The following is a 26,811-nucleotide window of genomic DNA, read 5'->3' on the forward strand; positions in this document are numbered from 1 at the left end:
CCCCCACCACTCCCCCACCCATTGGGGATCGAATCCAGGGCCTTTACACTGAACTACATCCTCATTTTAAATTTTGAGACAAAGTCTCACTAACTTGCCCAGGCTAGGCTTGAACTAGCAACCCTCCTGCCTCAGCCTCCTAGGGTGCTGGGATTACAGGTGTGCACCGCCATCCTTGGTTTAAATGATAAAAGTTCCTGGAGTGGAGGCTGCCTAGAACTCCCAAGGGTATGGGAGGCAGGCCACTGGCAGTTGCCTCAAGGCGGATGCTTGTCTGGATTTTCCAGACCCCAAGCACCGCAATGATCATCAGGTAAGAAACCAGAGCTGCTGCCTTCAGGTGGGTGGCAAGGCCCAGAGGGAGAGGCTGGTGGGTGTGGCCAGGGGAGGATGGGTGTGGTCAGAGCATGGCCAAGAGAGGGTGACACCCCAGGGCTTGACCAGTGGGCGTGGCCGGAAGGCCAGGTCCTTACGTCCCATTGATGGCACGGACGCTAGCCACGCGGTCCTGGAAGCCGTGAGCCCACAGGCTGGGCACGTCGTCATCTACGATCTCCATCTTGCGGCCGCTAAAGCCGGGGCTCTCAAATAGGTGCAGCTTGTGGTCCGGGCCATCCTGTGGGGGGCGAGAGTCTGGTGAGCCCGCTGCTCCCGCGCCAGTAAGGAGGCGCACACAAGAGGCCAGAAGTGGGGGAAGAGGGGTGCTGGGATCGTTGGGAAACTTACGGGGGGAGCTATCTCAGAGTTACTTTGTGTAGTTATTTGCTGGGCTACATTCCTATACCCCAGTGCAGATCTGAGACTGGACTGTGGGGCTTCTAATTTAATAGGATTACAAAGGGAAGTCCCAGGGTCAGCTGAGCTGACTAGGGATGTCAACCTTGACCCGCATTCGATGGCCATTCAGTAGCCAACCTCTAGTCCCACAGGATCATTTAGGCCACAGATGTGTGTGGGGAGGGGGGCTGGGGGGCTTCCCAGGTGCTCCTGAGTCAGCTCCGTGGCCCTGCCCCCAGGGCTCCCTGGATAGGTGGGACCCCAACTCACAACGTGCAGAGGCCGCAGGGACAGCAGGCTGTCGCTGCGGCGGCTGCTGGACCAGGCGTCCCAGCGCGGGTAGTCCCCCTTCTCCAAGACAAACTGCTCCCCGCGGAAGGCCCTGCGTTCAAACGCCAGCCATCTGGGGGAGAAAGGGGCCAAGGTCACCTGTTTGTCAGCCAGGGGACCCAGGTCAAGGGAGGACAGGCCCATGCGCTGCCGACCTCCACTTGGCACCCTCCCCATCCCCAAGCTGAGCTGCCTTGGAGGAGCTACAGGACCTACTGGGCACATAGGGGACCCTAGGCCAGGAGAACGCCCAGACAGATGTCACTAAGATGGATTTGATGTCCACCTCTGTGTAGGATGCTTGGAAAGGTCCTGGCAACATGGGACAGGAAGTCAGGACTCCTGACCTCCCTCCTCTTCACTCTGCTCTCTGTCTCTCAGTTCATCTTTACAAACTCTTCTTCTGACACAGGACCACTGTGACCCTCCACTGGACTGGGGAGAGGAGGCCCGGGGAGCGCGCAGCTTCCCAAGACCATGCAGACAGGGCCACGGCCTGCACTGCCCCTCTGCCAGCAGGGATGCAGAACCAGGCTGTGACCCCTGCTTGCCCGTGGGCACAGGAGGGACACCTAACACTTTGTCCTCAGCTTCCTCATCTATAAGAGAAGATAAAGACAGCATCTTCCTTACAGGATGAGGGCTCTTGATTGATATAATTTACAGTAAATTCCATGTGACTGCCTGTAATCCTACCACTCTGGGATGCTGAGGCAGGAGGACCCCAAGTTTGACCTCAGCTTGGGCAACTTCGTGACTTAGTGAAAGCTTGTTTCAAAATTTTAACAAATTAAAAAAGGGCTGGGAATGTAGCTCATTTATAATTTTTCAAAATTGTAAATATTAAATTCCATTGATATATATGTCGATTGATAATTCAGAGAGGTGCTGGGCTGTCTTTCTCTGCCCCCTCTCTCCCTAGTACTCTGCCTTTCACCATGGAAAGCAAGAGCTCGAAGGATGCCTAAAGGAATTACAAGTCCATGCTCATGAGCAGATGTGTAAACTGAGGCCAGAGAAGGGATGGGAATTACCTAAGGCCTTGTAGCAAATTCTGAGTTTTTTTCAGGTTTTTTTTTTCACAGAACCGGGGATTGAACTCAGGTCCTTGCACTTGCCAGGAAAGCGCTGATTTCACTGAGCCATCTCCCTGGCCTGCAAATTCTGACGTGTAAGCAGGCTCCCACGCCCTGGGCCCAGTCCTGGCAGGCTCAGATACTCACGGGCCCGACTCCACTTGGATGGAGCCCACCTTCTCCAGCAGCCCGTCCGTCAGGCTGGGACACTCGGCTGAGAGCTCGCACCGCTTGCCCTGGAAGTTCTCCAGCTCATACACGGTCACCTAAAAGAGCAGCCTCCTGAACACCCCAGGCTTGGGGAGCTGGGGAGCCAGCCTGCCCTCAGCCCTCGGTGCGCCCGCACTGCCCCCTGGTGGTCACACAGAGACCAGTTGATCCCAGACCAACTGGAGGGAATCGCCTGTCCAAGAGACCGTTGGTCACCAGAGCTGCGGGCAGGGTCCCTAAGGATCAGGCCTAAGGTTAGCAGGTCTGCAGGCTGCCTTCCTCGCCGGTTCTCCTGTCCTGAAGATGCTTCCGGGACGCCCTCAGAACCCAAACCTAGTCACTAGCAATTGGGAGGGCTGAGGCAGGAAGATCTCAAGTTGGAACTTGAGGTGTGCAACTTAGCAAGATTTTTAAAAAAAACAACAAACCAATAGGTCAGGAGACAATTGGGGCCATAGCTCAGAGGTGAAGGCTCTAGATTCAATCTCCAGTACCACAAAGAAAAAAAAAATCTTGCTCCCATTTTCTCCTCAGGCTCCTCCTAAGGGCCCTAGAGGCAACCACCCCCACCCCTGAGCTCACACGCTGCATGTGGGGGCCTGGAGTGTGGGTCACTGGACCCAGAGCAGATGAGACCCCAAGCTTAGGTAAGTCAGAAGGGAGAGAGTGTGAAGTTGCTCTCCTGCCTCCCTCCTGCCTCTGGCTTCTGGAGTCTTGTGGACAGACACGTGTAAGGGAAGTTGCCCAGCCTGTTCTCCGCTATGGTGGGGAGGGCACTACTGCTTTTTGCACTGCTCCAGAATTGGAGCTCTAAGGACCCATTCTGCCTGGTACCTTGTAACCACCCCCGAGGCCTCCGTGGCTCTTGCCAGCTGCAGCCTGCTCTGGTGTTCCGTGTTGTTCCGCCATCTCTCAGGATCACTCTGGCTTCAAAGCAAAGGACAATAGGTCACCAGGGCCAGTTCAGCAGACCCAAGTGTTGATGTCATTGGAGCAAAGGATGTGGTCATGACTGCCTATGGGATGTGGTCATGACTCATGAATGACATTGATCATTCAGTCACTCAACAAACACCCACTGAACATCTACCATGGGTCATGTAGACTGTGACAGTCAGTGGGATGAGAGCCCCATTTTACAGAGGGAACTGAGGCCCAGCAAAGTAAAACCACTTCTCTAAGGCACACAGTGAGGAAGAGGCCCAAGCCAATGCTCTTTCCCAGGCCCCTCTGCTCCCCCAAAATGGGGTCTTGGAGCCTCCTGCAGACGTGTGACCCCTGGATCCACCCACAGTCTGGCTGTGGGGGTTTCTTCCCACATCTCTCCAACCTCCACACTAGAAGGACAGTCTTTGCTTACTGGTCACCTTCTTTCCCAGTGACTCTGTGAGGACCCGCTCAGTGCTAGGTCCTGGGTCAGGTGACAAGGGTGAATGGCAGGCCATCCCCTGCTGGTGGGAGGGGACAAACAGATGGCATTCAGAGGAAGGACATGTGAGAGAACAGTCCCTGGAACACCCACTTCCTGTCAGAGTTAGGCTGTCAGCTATTCATGCTATGAACTCTTACTGCACACTTATGTGTGCCAGCCCCTTCAAGACACAGACCCAGGCACCCAGGTCCCCTTCATTGGGCACAGTGACATGCAGCCCAGGTCCCCGCACATGTCACAGGGAAGGAACCCTGAAAGTGGCCGGCATGGGCACACCCAGGGATGTTCTGTGTATGGCACACAGATGTGTGCAATCCTGTGGACACGCGCAGGGGTACACAAGGTACCCACATCCCACCCCCTGTCCCCGCACCACCATCCCCTGCCCACGACTTCCTGCACACCTGGCTCGTGCGGCCATGGGGCCCATGTGCTGTGCTCACCCGACTGGCGTGCCAAAGCAGCCCCAGTCCTGATGGTGGGGACTCTTGGGGGACTGGGCAGGTCTTAGTTTCCCCTTTCCTTCCTCAGAGCTGCTCAGCCTTGAGGCTCTGACCCTGGCCACCCACTGTAGCGCAGATAGTACAGCCCAGCCCCCAGCTGGGTCTGGTGGCAGAAGTGTCCTGTTGTTTGGCCCCACCTTCAGGGTCCCCAGCCTTAGTTGGGGGGCCAGCCCTGTGCCCCCAGAAGGTCACCAAACTCCTTGGATCAGGGTGGCCTGACCTCCCCCACCCAGCCCATCTCTCAAGGAACCTGTGCTGTAGCCTCAGGACAGGACAGACAGAAGAGCCGGAAGACGTCTGCACACGCGGCCTTTCCCGGTGACTGTCCTTTTTATGGGCCTGTTCTGACAGCCCAGCACATCGTGGCGTGCTGAGGCAGCGCCCTGTCCCCCTGATTGTGTCCGGACCACTTCACTCCAATAGCAGCATCCGGAGGCCCCCGGCCTGTCTTCTCAGCATGGCCTCTGATGACTTCGCAGGCCCTCAATGCTCCATGGGAGGTGGTAGCGCTGGGCAGGGGCAGGGGCAGGGTCAGAGGGGATAAAAGTTTCCGGTGCCCCCTGTGCCCTTTCTCTGGCTTTTTGATGCTACCGTTTTTCAGTCGGGGTGCAAGGCATCCTTGCAAAGGCTGCAGTTCTTATCATAAGGGACCCCAGAATCCTTCCAGTTTGTGTGTGCCAAATGCCCTAAATTTTCAGTACAGTCACTGAGAACAAACTTGGGAAGTTAAATATTTTCCTTTGGCAGCATCCTTGACACTAGCTGTCTGTGCAAGGCTCTGCCCAGCTTTTCAGCACTGTTTAATTCTCACCCAGCCGTCCTCAGGGGAGGGATTGCTAGAACCTTCATCCTATGGAGAAACTGTGCTCAGAGAGGTGAAGTCACTCAGCCAAGGCCACCCAGCTGAGCAGAGGGGAAGCTGGCCTTTTCCAGGCTTGAGACTTTAGCCTCAGCAGCAATAAAGATGATCATGATGGTCAGCTTATTCATGACCAGTAAGTAGACACTAAGTCCAGGCATTTTGAGTATCTGACCAAAATATGGTTTTCTCTGGTAAGTATTTTATTAATAATCACTGAGTGAATAAAAGGCTGAGGGGACAAAGGAAGAAATTGAAAAGAACAGTTTCTTGTGTTATTTGCTGTGGGTAAAAAGACTCAAGTTGGAGTAAACCTCTGGGGACAGAGGTGGGTGAGAGCTGCTCTCTGGCGTTGGGTGCAGGCAGGGACCCCAGCTCAGCTCTGAAGGACTCCCAGCTGCATTCTCCCCTTCAGCTCCCTGCTAGAGCCAGTGAGGGATCCTGGGAGCACCGAACCAGGCTGGCCTCCACCATGTGACTTGGGATGCGGTCATCCCCAGCTGGGTGCATGGGGAGGGAGGGAGAGGGTTGGGGGGGGGACAGTGGCCCCCTCCCAAAGTGTCCCTTTAGGTTCTGAGAACCTGTATGCACTTAGTACTTTTGTGTGACTCAACTTGGTGACTCAGAGTTCTGGACCTCGGCACAGCTGGCATCGGGAGCCAGGTCTGGCTTCATGCGGGGCAGGCATGGAGTGGGGGCCACTGAGCAGCGTCCCTTGGCCTCTCCTCACCAGACATCTGGAGCATCGCCTTCCCCATGATCACCGCTGGACAGCACAGTCTGCCAGGCTGAGAACCTCTGGCCTGGACCCTTGCCCAACCCCCACCCCATCTCCCACTTTATAGCAAAGACACCTGTGACACCCCCAAGCAGGTGGTGGCAGTCAGAGTCCCTTGTTCTGAACCTGCCATGTCTCCATGGCCTCCTGCTGTGGACAACACATGATCCCAGGACCCCAGCTCCCTCCCATTGCGGGCCCACAGCTCAGCACAGGGGAGGGACTGATTCAGCAGCAGGAGAGGGCACCAGGCCCCCTTCCCCCAGCCCCGACTCATTCACAGAGATGTGCCGATTCTCCAACACAACTTGCATCAAAGCTTTATTTGCTGTTTTCAGAGTCTGAATGCGACATCTCTGTACATGCAAAGGTCATCTCGTTTCATTGCAGTGGACCAGTTTCCAGCTGCTCTTCTGTGCATAAGAAACCTCTTTACAGTTACAAAATATAAAAGCACTTGTAGACACCCAATACTCTGTGAGGTCCAGGGGGCCCTCCCTCCTCTTTTATTTTTACATTAAAAATATAGGTTTTTATAACTCTCAGTCACATCGTTAGATTCTTTCCAGGATCCGATAAAGTGCCTCTCATCTGCCTTCCGTTCAGAAGTCCTGGAGCTTGTGAATTCATAAGGCAACTGCACGAACACCGCAGGGAGGAGGCTTAGCTGTTCCCCCCACAACTCGAGTTCTTGTCCTATAATGACTCAAGTATCTGAGGATGGGCCTGGAAGAACAGTTGGGAAAATATACACTGTATTTCTAGGTACTGTAGTTCCATGTTCCCAGCCCATCTTGCAAAACACATGGAAAGCATAACCATCTGGGGAGCATGTGACTTCTAGGGTACCTGTTGACTTAGGAAACAAAACAGTACAAAATACCTTCCACACTGCAATGTGTTATTTTGTGAGCCCCATAGTTACAGGATCTATAAGGCAATGTGGAACAGGATCATTTAAAGGCTCAAAATTTTCTTTAGATTATGGCATGATTTTTAGCTGGTGCGATGCCACCAGGGATTGTCACAGAGCAGCTAGTCCAAGTCACATTAGGAAGTGTCATGGCCCAGGTGAGAGGCAACTATTTAAGGGTGTTGTAGGGGTGGGCAAAGAAGGCAGGCTGAGAGGTGGGGATTTTGAGGCTTTGTTTGCCAGAAATTTTAGTGTGGCTTTCCAGACCTGAGAGCTGGCTTTCTGCCCCTTGTCCTGCAGGAACCAACCAGATGAAAGAAAGAAAATCCAGAGAGTCATGGGGACCAAAGGGACCTGGACTGCTGATGACCCAGGGTTTTATCCTGCTGGCATGGACTTAGGCAACCACAGCCTTGGCTTCCAAAAGTACCACAGGGGTGGCTCCTGGCACCTTCTCGGCACACAGCCGGTACCCCTACTCAGTATGGGACTCAGCCCAAGGTGATCCTTTCTGAGATGTAGACTGGGTTCTGCCTGGGTGGCTTTCTCCACCCCCACACTCCTTCACGCCATGGGACCATGGTGCTATGGGACCTTGGCCTCTGGTTTCCCAGGCTCCAAAACCTCTCTGTCGCTTTAAAGACCACCTTGGCTTAAACTATCCCATTGGGGGCTGCAGTCATGCCTCACTCCAGGGACCAATCTGGGTGCATGGCGTGAGACGCACACTGTAAAGCTGCAGATTGACAAGGGGTTTGTCAACTCCAGATGGAAGCAGCTGCAGTTTTCTTTAGGAAAATCAAGCTCAGGATTTCCCCAAATCCTTTCTCAGCCTCTAAGCCTCAGGACCTCATGTTTGCCAGGCAGGCACTGCATCACTGAGATAAATCCCTGGCCCCTCGATGCCTATTTCTATTCTTGTTTGTTAGCACTTTCTTAAAGTCAACCTCCTCACTTCTGGGGGTGGGTTGGGGGTGGAGGGAGACAAACTTGTCTGGAGTTGTATGGCCTGTAGGATGCTGCTGTCCAATTGTCCTTTCCCTAATCCCAGACAACCAGAGCTGGTCGGGTCAATTTTACCCCAAGTCCCCAAGGTCCCCAATTCAGTGAGGTCTCACTTCCTGTAGCATTTCTCTGGTGGTGATGAGTAATTCTCTACAACATTAATTTTTGAGGCTTCACCATGTATCATTAGGCAAGGGACCATGAAGGTGAAGATCAACTGGAGGGGACAGAGATACAGACTTAGCAGAAGGCCAGCTGTCAAAGTGCTGATGGGCACAGGGGGAGGAGGAGGTGGTACCTACCAAGGAATCTGCATTGTATGTAAGACTCACTTGAGAATCTCGGGGGGGGGGCAGGTGACCTGACAACACACAGGTGACTAAGGCATATAAAGTTAGTTCAAAAAGACAGATTTCCAGAGGAGACTTCAGGGAGACTTCAGAAGCTAGTAGAAAACCCATTGCTAAGCTCCAAAGAGCTCACCTCGTTTAAAAAAGGGTCCATGCACAATGCAGTGGTCCAGCTTCCCGCCAAGACTCAAGCATCATGGTCACTTCTCCCTGCACTGCACAGATCAAAACAGGACTCCAAGGTCATAAGGAACCTGCACTTGGAGGGTCGCGGAATGCCAGCTCTATGCTGCTGGAAATGAGATGAGGATCTTCAGGGCTTGCTGCGGCTAGGGTTGAGTCAGTGGGTATATCTACGTCAAGGTGGAATTAAATAGATATATTGCCAGTCAAGGTGTGAGGTCAGGCAAAAGATGCCCAGGCCAACCTCATTTGGGAGTGGGTTTCTCCTGTCAGTTTAACTTGGGCTCAGATCTAGCTCATTTAGAATTAAGCCTTCTAAAAAAAAAAAAGAAAAGAAAAGAAAAGAAAGAAAAGAATTAAGCATTCTGCATGCTGTTACACATCCACACAGGTACCAAAGGACCCTTTCCAGTGGCAGAGACAAGAACCAAGTGATGAAGTCAGGGTCAGAACACTAGGGAAGTGTTCCAAGGGAGACTTTTTTTTTTTTTTTCTTTTCACTTAGTCATCACATCAAGATTGTTGCAAAACATGAAATGGATCTTCAAAAAAAAGGCAACCAAAGTAGTTCTGGAAGGATTAATCTCCAAATAGCTATAGAGAACAAATGAACTACTATACTTCAGGGATGAGAATACAAACGCACTGAGCAGGGCCAAGTTCCCACACAGACACAGGTCCAGCAATGGCCCACCAGTAGGCAAAGCCCAGCCAGGCCACTCAGGGTGGTCAGTGAGGCCTGGTGTTGCTGTCCATGGTGCTGAACCGCACCTCTAAGCTGTGCACAGGCATCCGTGTGAACCTGGAGCAATCAACACCAGTCCCACAAGTAAGACAGAAAAGAGTCAGTACAAGCAGATTAGAAAGGAAGATAAGATGGGAGGTACGTGAAGACTCTTGGAAATGTGGCTGGAGAGAAGAGAGGAAAATTTTGACACTATTTGCAAATAATGGATTTAACAAGAAAGACGTTCCACCTCTCAGGAGTCTACTTTGCTATCTAGTTAGTGCTGTGTATGGATCTACCAGGACATTTAGTCCCAAGCCCCTCTGCAATCATGGGCTGCCCTGTGAACTGTCCATCTGTCTCACCATTGGGGGACTCTCTGGCAAGGTTGGCACAAGATTTATGGCAACTCCAGCATTGCAGGCAGCCAGCCAGGCACATCTGGGATGTTTCCTGGTGCCTGATGCTTTGGAAGTAGATGGGGATGGGGTTGAGGATTTCCAAAATAGAAGGACAGAGAAGACGGTGTCTGGAATCCCCAAAGGTCTGGAGATTCTCAGGAATTAGCTTATAGAAAAAGAAAGAGGCAGGGTGAGTCTTGCATTTTGTCACCACACAGCCAGCACTCCCGGGAAGTCCTTGGCCTAGAGTTCCCCTCTGGAGAAGGGTTTGGAGTAATGCCAGCATCTCCAGCACTTGAACAACAGAAATGCATGCAGTCAGGTAGAGCGGGGGTGGGGGTGGGGTCAAGGTGAGAGAAAACAGAAACCCAAAAAGCACCCTTTAAGCATTTGTTTCAAGGCTGACTTCAAAAGACTCCTCTGTTCCAGCAAGCTGGGCTTTGTTCAAAAGAACTGGAGAAGATGCTTGAGGCAGGTCTGGTGTTTGACAAAGATACTGCCATTTGAGCTGCCCTCATGACCCCTTGAAGCCAAGGGACAAGGGCCACCCCATGGAAATCAGGGCTCAACTGAGAAAGAAAGAGGAAGAATATATATAGGGTGACAGTAACACATTGTAAAAAGCTTGGATAGAGAGAAGATAACCTGAGGTTGGATACGTCACAACATACTATCCACACACCTGTCCTCCTGCCCTTTAATGTAAAAACATATATACATGTCAAGTTTCAAAGAAAATTGGCTATGTTATTGCTTAATCACCTTCTAAAACAAACAAAAAGGAGGTTATCTATGCACATGGCCCAACTAGAAGGAGAAATACACTTAAAAGAATAGGGGAGAGTATGTTTAATAATTGGAAATGCTGATTCCTCATGAAAAGAAAGGAATCTGTCAAAGCAATCAAAACTCCCAACCCCATGGCAATGCCTTGGAACAAGAGGACAGTAGCAAGTAAATGGTTTGAACTTTCTTGGAAATGTCCTTTCTTGGAGAAAGACTCAGCCAAGAGTTGATCTCCCAATTCAGATGTTTTTCAGAACCTTCTCAGCCTTGCACTGATGTTCCTTGAGATGCAGAAGGTGTCGAAAGAGGATGGAAATGCAAACTCTAATGTAAAAGCAAAACCCTGGCAGGGGCATTTCTGGGCAGCCTGGCTTCTTTCCCAGCCGGAAGTGCTGTCTTGGAGCTGAGCAGGTCCTCGAGGACGGGAGGCCTTCGTGTGGGATCTGAGCTCTGGAGCAAGGCCCAGGCACGTGAGCACAGTGCAGGCGGGGGGCAGCAGCTCGGCCTCTCTGTGGCTCACGACAGTCTGACAGTTAAGGCTTCTGTTGATTAGATGTGGTGCTGTCCCCTGCCTGGAGAAGAAGGAGAAAGTGCTAGTGTCAGCAGGGGGGATGTTTGGCCTTGCCTGGCTCCAGCAGCAGGCCTTCTAACCTTTTGTGGGGACACAGGTGCAGTCCAGTGGCGCAGTACACACCTAGCATGAGCAAGGGCCTGGCTTCCTTCCCCAGCACTACCAAAACCCAACAAGTGAACAGCCATTTCTGGCAGTCCCCGGGATGCAGTCTTCATAAGCTCAGACCAGGAAAGACTTTTTGGCAGGTAGGAGAGGGGTGAAGTGAAGCGTATGGTGGACAGTCTGGCCCAGTAGACATTTAGTATCAGTTCTGAGGCCCAATTTCCTCAAACGGATTGCTGATAATAACATAGAAGAAAGGGTTGGAATGCCCTCCACATGAAGAATTGATAAATGTTTGAGGTGGTGGGTTTGCTAACTAAAGTGACTTCATGGTTACATACTCATAGTGTACTGAGACTTTGCGCTGTATCGCACATGTAAGTACAGTGACTATGTGCTAAGGAAACTTTCAAGTGGACGGGCTGCTGGAGGCTTCCAGAAGATAGCACACGTGCTGTGCCAAACACAGAATAAACACAGGTGCTGACCCTTAGCTGAGCCCTTGAGCAAGGACTTGCTGGGGATTGTTTAAGTCTTCTTGAGGAGGTGAATATACGCATCTATGCTCAAATGTATGCATCCGTCCGTACATATACATATTATGCAACATGTATTATGTAGCACCCTCATAATCAAGCACACGATATAGTCCAAATATTTATCCAGTTGGGCAAACAGGGCTGGGGGTATAGACCACAGTACAGCAACTGCCTCACACGGAGAAGGCCTTGAACCTTAGCTCTTGCATAGCATAAATAAATATAGTTAAGCAAATTAATAAAAGCAAGAGGTTGGGCTGGTGAGATGGCTCAGTGGTCTAAAGCACCTACTTAGAACAAGCTCAGCAAAGCACAGGGACTGCGGTTCAATCCCCCAGCACCACATGCCAGCCAGCCCCGCCCCCTGGTGGGCTGAGCTGGCCACACACACACACACACACACACACACACACACACACACAATAAATAAATATTAAAAAAAAATAAAAGCAAGAGGTGATCAAAATATAGGGTGAATATTTAAATTTATTACCGTTGAAGATACATTGTCATTACCCTCTCTCAAGTCTCCCCCTTGGGCTGGTGAGATAGCTCAGCAGTCTAAGTGCCTGCTTAGGAAAGTGCAGGCACAGGGGTCTGATCCCCGGCACCACATGCTGCACCAGCCCTGTCCCCCCGGGCGTGCTGAGCCAGCCACTGAGATGACACTGGCTGTGGTGGCACACACCTGTAATCCTAGTGCTGGGGAAGCTGAAAACAGGAGGATCACTAGGAGTGTGAGCTGTGTAGTGAGACCCTGTACCAAATACATTTTTTAAAAAAATGCTCCCTCTTGCTTCCAGTACACACATCCCACCATTCTTGCCATTTTCAGAAGCAGCTCTAAGAGTCTTTTTTCATGAGTGTCTTCATGCTTTGGGATCAAAAATATAGTAAATGCTGCTCTTGAGAGAGGCCTTTCAATAGCCTGTCAGGCTCACAGAGATGCTACGGGGTATCCCCATTTACTCTATTTGCTGGATCTTCCCCCCAAACCAAAATAATCATGTAAAGTAAACATTTTGGATCAATTCAGGACATTTACGAAGGACATGTCCTTCAGGACATTTTGGATCAATTCAGGACATGGTACGAAGACACTCAGGAAAGAGGACTTCCAGAAGCACTTCAGGAAGCAGTGAGAGGGGTGGGATAAGTGTCCGAAGGGAGAGAGGTACTGGAGGGAGCGTCTTTTACCGTAATGAATTTTTAAGAATTTAAACAATCACCATACGTTTTGGTCACACCTCATAAATCAATACATAGAGTGGTACAAACCACATCTTCAGCATTGTTTCCCTTCAGGCCAGGCTTTGTCACTGAAGGAGCAATAAAAAAAAAGGGGGAGGGGCTGGAGAGATGGCTCAGTGGTCTAAAGCACCTACTTGGAACAAGCTTGGCAAACCACAGGGACCTCGGTTCGATCCCCCAGTACCACATGCCAGCCAGCCCCGCCCCCTGGTGGGCTGAGCTGGCCACACACAATAAATAAATGTAATAAATAAATAAATAAACAAATAAACAGTGGAATATATAAAAAAAAGAAAGAAAGAAAGAAAGAAAGAAAGAAAGAAAGAAAAGAAAAGAAACAGAAAAAAAAGTGGTGTTTTCAGAGTATTTGGAGATTCAGGGAGTGTGGATCATTTCCACCAATCAAATCAAGGCTGACTTTGCTTTGTGACCGTGTTTCCTAAAATGAGGGTGTACAGGCTGTGCGCAGCTTGGTACTTCCGGTGCGTTCTTGGTGAGCCCTGAGCACCCCTCAGTGGTGTGACCCACTCTGCGTGTTCCCAGTCATCTGAGAGCTGCACCAGGGTACAAACGCTTGTTTTTTTTTTTTTTAGTAAGGTCAGCTTTCCCTGCCTGTGTGTTCACCCCATCTGCGGATCCAACCAACTCTAGATTAAAAGTACTTTTTGGGAAAAAGCACATGTGTAATAAAGATGTATAGGACTTTTGTCATGTTGTTATTCCCCAAGTAATATAACACAATGACAATTTACATGGTCCTGGGTATTTTAATGATCCTAGCAGTGATTTGAAGCTTCTGGGAGGATGTATGTAGGTTTCATGCATAGACTGTACCACTTGATGGAGCGGGCTGGGGCATCCCTGGATTGGGGTGTCCTTCTAGACCCACTCCCCTGTGGATACTGAGGGATGACTGCATGGATTTTTAAAAACTAAACATAATTAGTTTGTACACAAACACATTCCCCATGCAGAAACTGGAAAGAGTTCAGATGAAGCTAACCGTTGCTGTCCCACACTTTCATTTTAGAAAAGGGTGCAGATGCAGTGGGAAGGGCGGCCCAATGCACAGGACCAAAGCCTGGGCCTCTGTCTGACCCCTTGCCAGGCCCCTCTTGCCCACTCTGGGCTGCAGGCTGAGTTCCATTCCCATAGGACTAAGTCCCCACCAGTGCCCTAACACAGCTCTGCCTGCGTCCCTCTGCATGGTCGCCACTCCCCGTGACACCACACCCCCGACTCCACACCCCTGCCCCCCACTCCTCCACCTCTGGTCCCAGGACCATCGGCCCTTTCTACCTGTCAGGCTTGGTTCTCATACAGGCTTTGCCTCTTCTTGGATTTCAGTTCCTTTAGCCACTGGGGAGAAGGCTCTTCTGACCTGAAACCGCAAGGCCGGGGAGTCAGTGTGGGCTACTCTGGGAGTCCTGGGAGCAGGGCTGTGTGCCTGCCTCTCCATCCACTGAGCCAAGAGGGGGCTGGCCAAGCACACACAGTGGCAAGATGTCATAAAACACAATCCACACACAAGAAGCAGAAATTCATCCACATGTCCATCCATGGACAGAGATGCATAAATCCTGATATATACACTCTGTGAAATAATTTGCAAAAGCCTATTTTATACAAAATCCTTTCACACATCCACTTATCAGTCATCCATGCATGCTTCCATCTTTCTATCCATATACACAATCTCTTAATTTTATGTCACCTCAACTGCACCATGGTACCCATATATTTGCTCTGATACTATTCTAGCTATTTTGGCGAAGGGTTCTTTTTTTGGGTGAAATTACCATTTAAGTCAAAAGACTGAGCAAAGCAATTAACCTTCATACTTGGTGGGCCATACCTAATCAGCTGAAGACTCTGATAGAAGAACTGACCTCCCGGGAATAAGGCTGGACTAGAACCCTGGGCCTCCAGCCTGGCGGCCTCCTCTGTAGGTTTTGTACCTCCAGCAGCCTCCACAGCCACATGAGCCAATCCTTAATGTCACCCCCTAATACACACATTCCTCTCTAACATTTTTTCTGAGCTCAGAAGAAGCTCCTGGCGAGCTCAGCAAGATGGTGACCCAAGGACATCTCGAGCTGATCCACTTGCAAGCCTGGGAATGAGGAAAGGCCCTGGGTAGATGAACCGGGGTGTGGGGTACCCCAGACTTCAGCCATGTCTGGCCTGGTGGCGGAGGCACAAGCCTGGGCCTCCGGAGGTGCAGGAGACCCGGGTCAGGAAGGTCCTCCATCCACCGAGACACACAGAGCCACCTTGCGGTTCTGGTGTTCCTAGGGAGCGGGGCACGCGGCAGTCATCCCCGTCTCTCTGAACTTTCCCTGGTGCACTGACACACACCGCCTGCGGCCCTGAGAACACCAGTCTCCAGGTCCCTGCACAGTGTGGCCCCTGTGCGGCATCCCCTCTTGCTGTCCCGTGGCCCAGCTGAGACTCGACCGGCCATCTGGACCCCTCTCCCATCAGCTTGCAGGGTGTGACGAGCCCTTCCGCCATGAGTCAGACAAAGGACCAGACAGTAACTATTTCTGACTGCGGGCTGCACATGTCCCTGCAGTCCTCATGCGGAAGCAGACACAGACAATACTGACGTGAGTGGGCGTGGCCCTGTGCCAGTGAAGCTTCATTGGCAAATCCAGACCGTGGGCTACAGTTTGCCAATTCTATTCTATCTTGGTTGTTCTATCACAAGTCTAGAGTCAAAAATAATTCCTAATTCATGTGCTGAGAGTACCGGGCAGAACTCTACTCTCCGAGCAAATCTACACACCAGGCTCCACTGCATAACTCCATCCTCACAGCCACCCAGAAAGTCATGACAGTTTGTAAACCCGTTTCACAGATGAGGAAACCAAGGCCCATAGCTGCCTGGTGACTTTGCATAGCTGACTCCAACCTGGGCTGAGTAACTTCAGAGCCTGTGCCCACGACTGCTAGCCCCAGCAAGAGTCCGGGGGGGGGGGGGGGGCTAGGGCAGTGCTGAGGTCATCTCTGCTTGAGCAGGCTGAGCCCAGGCACAGGACAGCTGTTCCACCAAGGGGCACTGACCAGAGCCAGGTTTATCTCTTTCCACTTGGCTGTACCCTTGGACTGTCCTTCCCATGTCCCTTGCTTCTCCTGAGCCAAAGGTGCTTCCGAGGGGGAGGAAAGGATGGGGCAAGCCTCAGTTTCCCCACTGTCTGCCCCAGACCAGGTGTGCCCTGGGCTTCTGTGTGGTGTGTGTATATGTATATATGGGGGGGCAGGCATACTTGTGCTCTCCTCTGGCACAGAAGAGAAGATGCGGAGGCGCCCCGGGCCCCAGTGCAGATGCTGGAGGTAAAGCAGTGGAGCTGTCAGCACCCTGTGACACCAAGTCTGTCTGCACACGCTTACCTTCTGTCCTCCATGCTAGAGGGAAGCACTCGGCTGCCCAGTGCCCCTGGCTGGAACACGGACTTGGGTGTCTTGGGCTGGGGGCCTCGGCTGGGGGTCTCACCAGGACTGTCCACCTCTGGCCTCTTGTGCAGCTGAGCCTGGGCAGAGATGAGAGCCAGGATCAGCGGCCTTGTGTGTGGGCTGGGCTCGCTCGCCAACAGGGCCGGCTGCGGGAGCCCTCGGAAAGCAATGGCCCCGAGGAGGAGTCGGGCCGGGCTGGTGCCCAGGATCGGGGCCAGCAGCATCAGCCCTGCATCACCAGTCCTCACTGCTGCATCCCCCACTGTCCCAAGCACCCGGATGGGGACAGCAGCTCCACCCCAGGTGATGCACACTCTCCCTGGCTTCTTACTCCTGTGCCTTTGCAGAAGGAATAAACATCTCGATTGCCCACTCGGTTCCCATGGGCACATGGTGAGCGAATGTCACGACTTTGGTGGGCACTTCAGATATATGAGAGGGGCTGCAGGTAGGGGGCCACAGAGAGACAGAAAATGGAGACCAAGCCACACTGGGCCACTAGTGAAGTCCAAATAAATCACTAGTGTTGTTAATAACCAGAGGCCGCTTCCCTGGTTGTGACAACATACTACGTACATGAGAGACACCATCACGGGGCAAGGGACACAGGAAGTCTCCATACCATTGCTGCAACTTGCTCTGGGTCTTAAACTATTTCAAAATCAGAGGGAGAAGGGGTTAACTCATGGTGGGTGGACACCGGATGGATGGATGGGAGGGAGGGAGGGAGGGATATCCCCACCCACTAGCTGGCCCTGGTACCTTCAGGACCGCTGGATCCATGCCTGGAAACACAGGCACTCTCTGAGGCTGGCCAATCGGCGTCTTCTCAGTCCTGGACGGCGTCTCCTCCTCATCCGACTCTTCCCTCCTGGGCGATTTCTCTTCTGTTGCAGAGAAAAGAGTACTGAAGTCACTGGCAGCTGTCATCTACAGAGCCCCGCAAGGCCTACTCCTTGGAGCCCAGGCAAAGCAGAGAACTTGGCACGCTCGAGGAGGGGCCAGTCCCAGCCTTCCCCGGTCCTGGGGGCCCCTCGAGTCTGTTGGGACCCAGAAGTGCGGCTGCCGGGGCCACACTGGGGAATCTCGGCACTTCTGTCCCCACTGCAGTCTTCATGCGCTCCGGGTAGCTTGGCATGGGACATGTGATTGAAGGCACCAGAGGTGCTCGAGTCTTGTATGTGTGTGTAAAAATGTTTACATTCATCCTAGTGAGGGACACACTGCCAGTAATCCCTCACTTCACAGGCACCCCACCTCTCTCGCCACCGTCTGAAGCACTCTGCAAATCCTCTCTTGTGTCTCTGACTGCACTGTGGTGGCTGCCTCGGGGTCCTGCGTGCATTCAGAACATTCGTGATTCATGGTCATGTTTACTTGGGGAAAGAGCCAACAGTCATACAAGCCAGGTCAGGTCCAGTGAAGAAGGAGGATGAGACAGTCTGGGGCGTCTTTTTCTTTCTTTCCTTTTTTTTTTTTTTTTGGTGTTACTGGGGATTGAACTCAGGACCTTGCGCTTGCCAGGCAAGTACTTATTCCACTGAGCCATCTGCTCAGCTCTGAAAGTTCAGAAGGGTTTTTTTTTTTTTGAAGGTTCAGGATGCCTTGAGGGCATTTCTGGTGTGGCTTGAGGATCTGGGGATCTAACCACAGCAACCTGAGCCTGACTGCTCTGTTTAAGCAGTCACTTCAACAACTGTGCTAATGGGCAGGCCCCCCGGGGCATCTTTGGGACCTGCCTCTCACTGGGTGACACTTGCAGCACTCACCTCACCGTACTATTTTACTGTGCTTCATAGACACTCAGGAAAGAGAACTTGCAGAACTGCTTAGAAAGTGGCCAGGACAATGGGATGAGTGTTTTTGAAGCGCGCGCGCGCGTGTGTGTGTGTGTGTGTGGGGGGGGTGTTCTGGGGGGATCAATGGCAATATGCCTTCTAGTGTACTAAACTTTACACATAAGCACTCTCTGTATCTTCTGATCACCGCTTGTAGCTCGGCTAAGAAAGCCCACAGGGAGATGTCTCACTCACATAAAGGCACCTAAGCATTTTCTGTAAAAAAACTGAAATGGATTGGGAGAGGGAGAGGGCAATGATTTTTCTAGCTTTTGTTAAAGTTATCTGACCAGAAGCAGTGGACTCTCCTGGCTCTGGAGCTTTGCCTGGCATCCTTCTGTTTGCTAAGGGCAAGTCTCAGATGACTGAAGAACACCTACGGCAGCTTCTAGGCAACTAAAAATTGTGTCTGAGCTGGGGGTAGTGACATATGCCTGTAAATTCAGCACTCTGAGAGGCCGAGGCAGGAGGATCCTGAGTTTGAGCCTAGCCTAGGCAATTTAGCAACTTAGGGGGACTAGGTCTCATAATTAGCAAAATAAAAAAGGCTTGACATACAGCTCAGTGCAAAGGCTCCAGGTTCAATCCCCAGTACCTCCCCACCCCACATAAATGATGTGTTGGCGTAGGAGGTATTAGCTGCCATAGTCCTCACTGCAAGAAGCAATTTCGTTTCCTCTTAAAAACCTTTAACAGCACTCCATCAACAGATGAAATCTAACTCCTTAACAAAGGACCAAGGGGTGAGCTGTCCTTGCTGGGCCCTAGAGCACACGGCTCTGACTCCCAGCATGAGAGGCAGCTGGGAGAGGCCCCTGACACACACAGATGTTCTCTCCACACTTCTACCTGGGACCTTGATCCCTAGATAAATTCTTACATACTGTAAGAGGCAGCTCAGATTTTGACATAGCAGCAGCCAAAGCAGTCCTTAGGGGACCATGCATAGCCTTTAGTAATACATTAGAAAACAAAAAGACTAATAAACAAAGTAATTTTCAACCTAAGAGTCTAGAAAACCTTCAAGCAAACCTAAAGAGTGTAAAAGGGTGAACTTAATATATTAAGCAGAAGCAGTGAAACCTTATTGTGTCTCTGCTCCTTGTAAGATGCAGGATCCAAATTATCATGCTTTGAAATGATTTTTATCATAGCCCTAAGCTCTACAAAACAGGAAACCAGTTTCTTCTATAATTGTATCCAAGGCACAGAAGCCTGCAAAGTTGGGGAGTTCTTCCCAGGAGGTACCCCAGGCCCCTACTACTCCGTGGGCACCGGGGTGGGACAGAAGGCCCTGGCAGACGAACCTGTTGAGTCCTTGAACATCCAGGTACTATTGTCCTCCTCCTCCAAAGCAGACCGGCTCTCTGATTCGCTGAACTGGCTCCGACGCAGGGAGTGGGAGATAGGCCCCCTGCGGCGGCTCCTCTTGCTGAGCTGCACGCGGCTCTTGAGAGCACTGGAGTCCAGCACTGAGGTTTGCTTCAGTGGCCACCAAGAAGAAGAAGAAGAAAAAGCAAAAGCAAGAGACCCATCAGTGGAGGGCACTGCCTTTGAGGGTACGTATGGCTGCCTTGATCGGTGAGAGCCTGTTTAACTGGGCCCAGCACTTTACACTTTATTTTACTAGTTAACCAATTTTGGCAGGAGCCTTCACACTGGGAGAAGGCCCCAGACCTTTTTGCCATTTTTCATTTTTGAAACACAATCTTGCTGAGCCACGAAGTTGCCCAGGCTTGGCTGGAACTCGGTCCAGTCCTCCTGCCTCAGCCTCTCAGTGCTGGGATTGCAGGCGTGCAACACCGTCAGTGTAGGGCTGGTTTCTTAGCCTCCGAGAGTGGGCAGGGCTGGCCTGGACAGGGAGATGGCTCTGTATGCATGGAACCGCTGCCCTGGTGGCCTCCAGCCCAAGCACTCCCTTAGGAGAGCAGAACAGGGACAAGTGTGACATATACCCCAGCACAGGATGATACGTGGTTTAGACCTGTGCCCGTGTTTGGAATCAGTTTGTGGGCACTTCAGATTCTTAATCTGCAAAACAGGCAGAGGACATTGCCTCTTGGGCTGTTAGTGTGTGCGGACAGTGGCAGCCACCAGGCCCCCACCAGTGCCAACACTGTGTGACCGGTGGCCGTTGACACTGCTGTTGTTGCTTATAATGGATGTGGAAAAGAAAACGCTTTATGTGCCAGAGGGAACGTCCAGCAAAATGCTAGGGCACGGTGACATCACACAAGTCCCTCAGCCACAGCAATGCTGGGCAGCCTGGAGGTCTCAGTACCCACTGCATGGGCAGCTGAAGGCAGCATCTCACCTCGTCCTTGCAAGAGAGGTGGGCAGGAGGAGGTGAAGACTGAGCTAGCTTCTCTGTCTCCACCTTTATCTGTTGGTGCCCCTGACAGCCTGCCATACGGAAGGAGGTGGAGCTGTGTAAGGTCCCAGAGGAAGCCCTAGTGGGGGAACCTTTTGCTTCCCTAAAGGGTGTGTGTGGGGCACTGCTAACAGGAGAGAGGGGATTTCTAGACATGTCAGATCTGCACCTACAGGAGGCACGGCAGTGGCTCTACTGTCAGGGTCCCTCTGTCTCCAGGCCTTGTCCCTGGAGTGGTCAAGGAGGGTCTGGAGCAGGAGGCCATCTGATGGGCACATGGGGTAGGGTGAGCTCAGTAACAGGGTCTACCCCTGAACCCCCAAAATGGGTCTAATGTCTGAGCGGCTTCTCTTCCTGCAGCAGTATCACAGAGAAGAGAGCTCTGTACGCTACGGAGCAAAGCCTTAGTGGCAGTGCCCAGCTCACCCAGCCGTCACATGGCAGGCTGTACATGCCTGGGAGAGGAACCTCAGGCTGACCTCCAGGGCAGGAATCAGACTTCCTGCCTACCTGGCAGGCGCGAGGGCTTAGCTTAGCTTTAATCAGAACTCATGATTGCACACAGGTGTGGAGTGAGGCAGCTTGGCCCCAAGAACCATGGACATCTGCCCCCAGACACACAGCTGGAAGACACTTGGCTCGGGCTACCTGCATAAGCGCCCCATCTCAAAGACTGCACTCTGCACCCACAGGGCAGGTCACTGGGGACACTAGGGCTTCCCTAAGAAGAAAGGACTGGCTGGGTGTGGTTACATATTCCTAAAGGGAGTTACTCCCCAGCTGAGGCAGGAGGATTGCAAGTGGAAGGCCAGCCTGGGCAACCTATGCAGACCTGTCTCAAAAAATAAAAAGGGTTGGGGGTGTGGCTCGGTGGCAGAGTGACCCTGGGTTTGATTCTCAGCACCATTAAAAAAAAAAAAAAAAAAAAAAAAAAAGCATGGGTGATGGCTTCCAACACACGCACCCTGGTGAGACTTACATGGATGAATGAGAAGTCATCTGACCCTTGGGGAGGGCAGGTGTCCTGTCGGGGCAGCGTCTCTGTCCCATCTGTAGAGTCCAGCTCAGAGCTGGAGTGGTCTACACTGGCACTCTGCTGGTCTCCCGCTGAGGTGGGCTCCGTCTGGGAGGACAGGGATGACAGGCGGCTTCCAGGGGGCTGTTTCCGCATGGATGTGGTGCTGCTGTCGGGAGATGAAGACTCAGGGGCCAGGCTGCAAGAAAGGGAGGGAAGGAAGACATGGTGGCAGGAGCCCCAGACAGCCTGTGAGTGTGAAGCCTGCGGGGTGCCTGCCAGCCCTTTTTTAAAAAATGTATTTGGTACAGGGTCTCACTATCCAGCTCGTTCTCGGTTCACACCTGGTCTCAGTCACCAGCTCAGTGCGCCCAGCGGCAGGGCCAGCGGCGGGCCCCAATGTGTGGGGGCGGGGATGGAACCCGGGTCCTGAGCTTGCCTAAGCAGGTGCTCAGTCCGCTGCGCTATCTCACCAGCCCTGACACTTGGGATGAAGGAAAGAATGTGGAATGCATGGCTGGTAAATTTTCAGGTCAATTACATGTTGCAAGGAAAGTCTTTCGGCTCTATTGCTTTTGATCAAGTTCAATCGAATTAAAACTTGTGAGTTTAAAATTTGCCTGTTTCTTTTGATTCCTTGTGTGTGGCCACCAGTTCACGTTAAATGACACACACGTCTGTTGAGCACAGCCCATGCTGCCTTTCTGTTGCCCAGGGCTGAGGCAGAACAAACCACTGTGAGTAGCTACCTGCTGCAGACCAGGAAGTGGAGAATTCTCCTGACTGACTGTTCCAGTGAAGAAGTCAGGAGACCTACTTTACTGAGCACCTACTATGTGCCAGACATTGTGGGAAACACTGCATCCTTTAATCCCCTCTGCAATCCTATGGGGTTATTAAAAACCCTAAAGTCCCTACATATTGCAAGGTGAGAGTAACTCAAGAAATTAAATACTGACCATGTTAAAGATGTGGAAACTGAGGCCCCAAGGGGGGCAGAGCTGGAATGGAGGCAGGCTGGCTGGTTTAATACTCTAGCTATGAAAATGTATGGATAAGTAGAGCCATGCAGGTGAGAAAAATGATAAACAAGTTAAGCCATTGGCTCTTTCCTCCCGGCGCAAACACATGCATACTAAAGCGCACCAGTCAAGAGCCCAGCCAAGCCTCTAGGCCAGGGAAACCCTTCCTCTAAGGAAAGAAAGGTAGGCTCCACTGACAGGTGGGACCCACAAGCTGCACTCTGGTACAGTGTCCCAGGATTTTGCAAGGCTTTTGCTAGCTCTGAGCTGATTTCCCTACTTGGATGAGGGCAGTTGCCAAGGAGATGGGTGGTCATGAGGCAAACCCAGAGGTTGGGGGAAATACCACCAACGGACACCAGATAGCAGCATGATCTAAGGTTGGGTACAGCGCTCCAAGGAGGGCCTGGGGGCGCAGTACCGCCAATAGGCAGCAGAGGGCGCCCGCCACCAGCAGCAACCTAGGTGGGAGCGGGTCTCACCCATTCTAGGAGTTTTATTTTTTTGGCTACTTCTTGCTGCCCTAAGGGCAGGTTACCCATTCTAATCTAAAGGCAGGGAGTTGGGTCTGGAGGCCGAGGAAAGTGGCTCCCAGGATCATTTGAGAAATAGGCAAGGCCAGGGCTCAGTCACCACAAGGAGTCCAGGGCTCTCCTCAATTGCTGCAGTGAAAGTTAAGCTCATTAACTAAACACTTAGATTTCACCGGTTAGGGACAAAGGCTTATAGGTCCTGCCCTTGGCCTCTCTTCCTTTTCCTTATCCATTCCCAAGTCCATCAACTCTCACAGGACTTTAAGTAAGAGACTGACAATGGGCATGGCTACCCCTCACATTGAGGGAGGGAGGGAGGGAGGTGGGGGACCTGTGCTGGGGTCCAGTTAGCCCCACATACTGGGTCCCTGGTCAGATTCCTCCTGTCTTGAGCCTCACTTCCCTAGGTGGGTGTGAGGTGGCAACTGAGCCACAGAGTGACAGGACTGGTAAGTGGCTCGGTGGGGAGCTGACCCCTGGTCTCTCTGACGTCCAAATCTTTGCCTGGAGTCATGGAGCCAGTGGCCAGTGAAGGTATGGGCTGCAAATAGCCCAGGTGGCCCGGATGCAGTCCTGCGCTCATCCCACCCAAGGGGGACATACACCTGAAACAAGAATAGGTATGGTACACAAAAGCTCCCAGTATGTGCCAGTCCTCATTGGTACACAAGTCCCCCTTTAATCAACCCATGTGCTAGGCACTTCTGTTTTCTCTGCTGCACTGTAGGTAAAGAACGAAACACCACTGCACTTGTGAACGCGTGCTAAGTGCTCCGAAAGGATCTGGCTGATTCTTAAGCATCACTCCCTTTCTGTGGAAAAGGCAACTAATTGGGAAAATATAATTAATCTACTCAGGGTCCCAAACCCAGTTAGGGTGGGGCTGGACTCATACCAGCCTGCTCCTGAATTCAGGTTATGCTCCATCAGCTGTAGCCCTCAGGACCAGGCAGAATGTGCCTTCCAGTCAGGCCGACACTGGGCACTCCACCGGCCCTCAAGGGGTGGAGATCCTAATGCAGATGTAGCCTCTGACGCGTCTGTGTCCTGTGTGCGCCGGGTGTCAACATCTACACACAGCAGGAAGTCCAGGAAGCTGGCAGGAAACATGACTGAAGGCCCGGCTCTGCCCTGGGGCTACGGGCAGTTTTTGTTTTCCTTTATAACTTTTTATAGTATTAATACACACAATGTGATGGCCAACACCAGGAGTGATACTGACCACACACAGAGTTCTGCAGCCATCATTCTTCTTTACAACCCAAATGGCTTCCTCACATGACTACAAAGCGGCTCCTGTGATCCAGATGCCCTCAGGGCAGCGGGGGACCTGCCTGGGTGCCCTACCTGTCCGCGCTCTGGCGCTGCTCTGCCCACGTCCCATACTGGCCGTCAGCTTCGTGCACGAGGGTGTCGGTGTCCTTGGGCTCAGCTGGTCGCCTGGAGAAGCACTGCTTCAGCTGGTCCTGCAGGGCAAGTGGACAGGAGAGTCCATCAGGGAAACGCCAGTGTCCTCGGAATTGCACTCAGGACGTCGCAGGATTTCGTGTGCTTGGATGGGCACACGGGGAGCTGGGGTCCCAGGCCTGGTTGTAGTGGCCGGGGTATCCCCAGTTCTGCCTGCGCCCAGAGCAGCCTTCTCCAACTCAGTGCCCCCAAGAGTCAGCCCACTCTCCAGGGATGCCTCACCCTGTGCCTTTGCATCCCTGTCACCCAGCACATCTCCAGCACAGCTCTGGGCCGGGGCCAGGAGTCAGGCAATGTCATTAACATGAAGTCACCTTGCTGGATGAGGGTCTCACCACAGTGCTATGAAGTGGCTCTTACTGCAATCCCTATTTTGCATCTGAGAACAGGCAGCTCAGAGAGGCAAAGGGATGTCGTGTCCTGTGCCTGGGCATCCCCAGCCCCTCAGTCTGTCGCTCCCTGGTCAGTTATCCTTTTACCCTTGGCCAGGACCCTCACCGAGCAGGTGGGCTGGTCCTGAGGGGAAATGGTGTCCAAAATACTGTGGCTTCCACCTACTCCTATGACCAGGCTGCAGAGGTGTGGGATTCAGGCTTGGGGGACCTGCAGGTAGGGGGACACTTCCGCCACTCAAGCCAGACTCAGGGTTCCTGAGGACAGCATCCCCGATGCTTTCCCGAACCTCACAGTCACATTGCACCCATCCTTAGACTTCAAAGTATCTTTCTAGAACATTCCACAAAGCAGAAATCAGTTTTCCACAACACAGCTATCAGAGCATTTCTAGCCCCGCAGCACCTCCTGGTGGATGGCACGACTTGCAACTTCCCACGGCATAGTAATTGCGACTCACCAACTTACCAGCCCCTGCCAAGCCAGAGCACCTGTGTCTGAATCTAGGTTCTGCTTTGCAGGCAGTAGCCGTGGGACCTCGGACAGGTTCCCTAACCTCTCTGTGCAGACAGAGCAGATGTTAAGCATTATGGTGTCACTGCAGTCATGACTTTCTAACACAGGCCCTCAAAACTGCAAGTACAGCTAGGCCCAGGGGTACCCAAGGGGCTTCGCCTCCTAAATAAGCTCACAAGCTGTTTATAGCACCTTCCCTGGTGGATCTCCTGGCAACTCTGTGTGCGTGACAAGTCTGATCTATGTGTCACCACCTTACGGGGCCTGGCAAGACTTCAAATCAGCGACACTTACCCTGAGCTCTCAGGGACCTGGGGCTTCAAGATCAGCCACGAAGATGAGCCTGAAACTCCTAAAACTTTCTGAACATCTAATTTTTTAAAAGTTTACTTTAACTCAAAGCTCTTCCACTTTAGCTCTGCTTACTGGCTGCAAGCAGGCCAGTTACAAGGTGGCCCAAAAATGCACAGAGCAGATTAGGTCAGCCGGAGCGGGCACCCCCAGAGATTCAGTGTTGTCAGTCATCAAACGAGGAAAACGACATCCTAGAATTTAGACCTGGGAGGACCCTCAGGGGAAACTGAGGCCTGAGATTGGGACAGCCAGATGGCTCTTGCTCCTTGGGTGTGCTGAGAGGCAGGGCTGGGTCTGGGCTTCTTCTGGCCCCTGGCGTTCCACCTCCCTACCTTTCCATGATGCTCCACGGTGAGGGAATGTACAGAAAATTGTTTCTAAAAACCTCAAGAACTTGGCAGGCTTCAAAACCACTTGCTTGGGCTAGTTGAGCCAGCCGCCGGCCACTGGTGGGCGTAAGCTCCTGGCCAGGGCTGCAGCCCCGAGGGATGATGGCCCCTGCCCAGCCCCTAAGGGAACATCATCCTGAGGGCTGTCCCGGGTGACCAGGCTAACTGGAAGCTTTCAGGACTGTGTTAGAACAAGTCGTAACTCATAGCCCCGAATTTCAAGCGTGCAACTTTAGTTGACATGGCACTTTTAGCTCCAGGAGCTTATCTCAAGGAAATCATTAGACACACTTGCCAAGACCCATAGCGCAGACGTTCCCGGCAGGATTGGCTTTCATTGCACAATATTTGAAGTGACCTAAATATCTAATAGGACGGGGGCTGTGGAACACGAAAGCCACACCGTGCGGTGAGGCGCACGACGGAAAACGACATATATTATGAATATTTTCTGCCACAGGAAGATGTGTGCTACACACCAGCAAGCAGAAAAAGAAAAAAATTTTAAAAAGGCATCAAACGGGTGCGTGTTGTGAATTCAGTTTTATAAAAAATAAACAGATACACACGAGGATAAGCCAAGAAAAGCATCTGGAAGCTTCTGCGGCAAACAATTCACAGTGGTAAAATCACAGGCTTTCATTCCTGTTGTTGGCTTCAT

At 52.0% G+C, this 26,811-nt stretch overlaps 2 protein-coding genes across 6 annotated transcripts in view; both read right to left on the reverse strand.

Moving 5' to 3' along the window:
* Positions 1–4,588, reverse strand: part of Crybb3 (crystallin beta B3) — a 5,167-nt gene extending 579 nt beyond the window's left edge. Inside the window, exons 1-5 of one of the 2 annotated variants that reach the window (XM_004628018.1) lie at positions 4,579–4,588; positions 3,228–3,320; positions 2,331–2,449; positions 1,048–1,180; positions 474–616 (exon numbers count right to left, since the gene is read on the reverse strand). In XM_004628018.1, coding sequence (XP_004628075.1) covers positions 474–616; positions 1,048–1,180; positions 2,331–2,449; positions 3,228–3,302 — 470 coding nt within the window. In that variant the 5' untranslated portion in view covers positions 3,303–3,320; positions 4,579–4,588. Of the gene's footprint in view, positions 1–473; positions 617–1,047; positions 1,181–2,330; positions 2,450–3,227; positions 3,356–4,578 lie in introns of those variants that run through there. The other variant, XM_004628017.1, reaches the window with a different exon arrangement.
* A 1,671-nt stretch (positions 4,589–6,259) lies between these two features.
* The window catches only part of Kiaa1671 (KIAA1671 ortholog), a 163,372-nt gene continuing 142,820 nt past the window's right edge, over positions 6,260–26,811 (reverse strand). For all 4 annotated transcript variants that reach the window (XM_023711831.1, XM_023711832.1, XM_023711835.1 and 1 more), the window contains 7 exons: positions 24,379–24,497; positions 21,441–21,675; positions 19,398–19,572; positions 17,015–17,139; positions 16,190–16,329; positions 14,096–14,177; positions 6,260–10,902 (listed from right to left, as the gene is read on the reverse strand). In XM_023711831.1, coding sequence (XP_023567599.1) covers positions 14,099–14,177; positions 16,190–16,329; positions 17,015–17,139; positions 19,398–19,572; positions 21,441–21,675; positions 24,379–24,497 — 873 coding nt within the window. In that variant the 3' untranslated portion in view covers positions 6,260–10,902; positions 14,096–14,098. The remainder of the gene's footprint in view (positions 10,903–14,095; positions 14,178–16,189; positions 16,330–17,014; positions 17,140–19,397; positions 19,573–21,440; positions 21,676–24,378; positions 24,498–26,811) is intronic.

The sequence above is a fragment of the Octodon degus genome, unplaced genomic scaffold, assembly GCF_000260255.1.
Source record: "Octodon degus isolate 3935 unplaced genomic scaffold, OctDeg1.0 scaffold00021, whole genome shotgun sequence".
Classification (NCBI taxonomy): Eukaryota; Metazoa; Chordata; class Mammalia; order Rodentia; family Octodontidae; genus Octodon; species Octodon degus.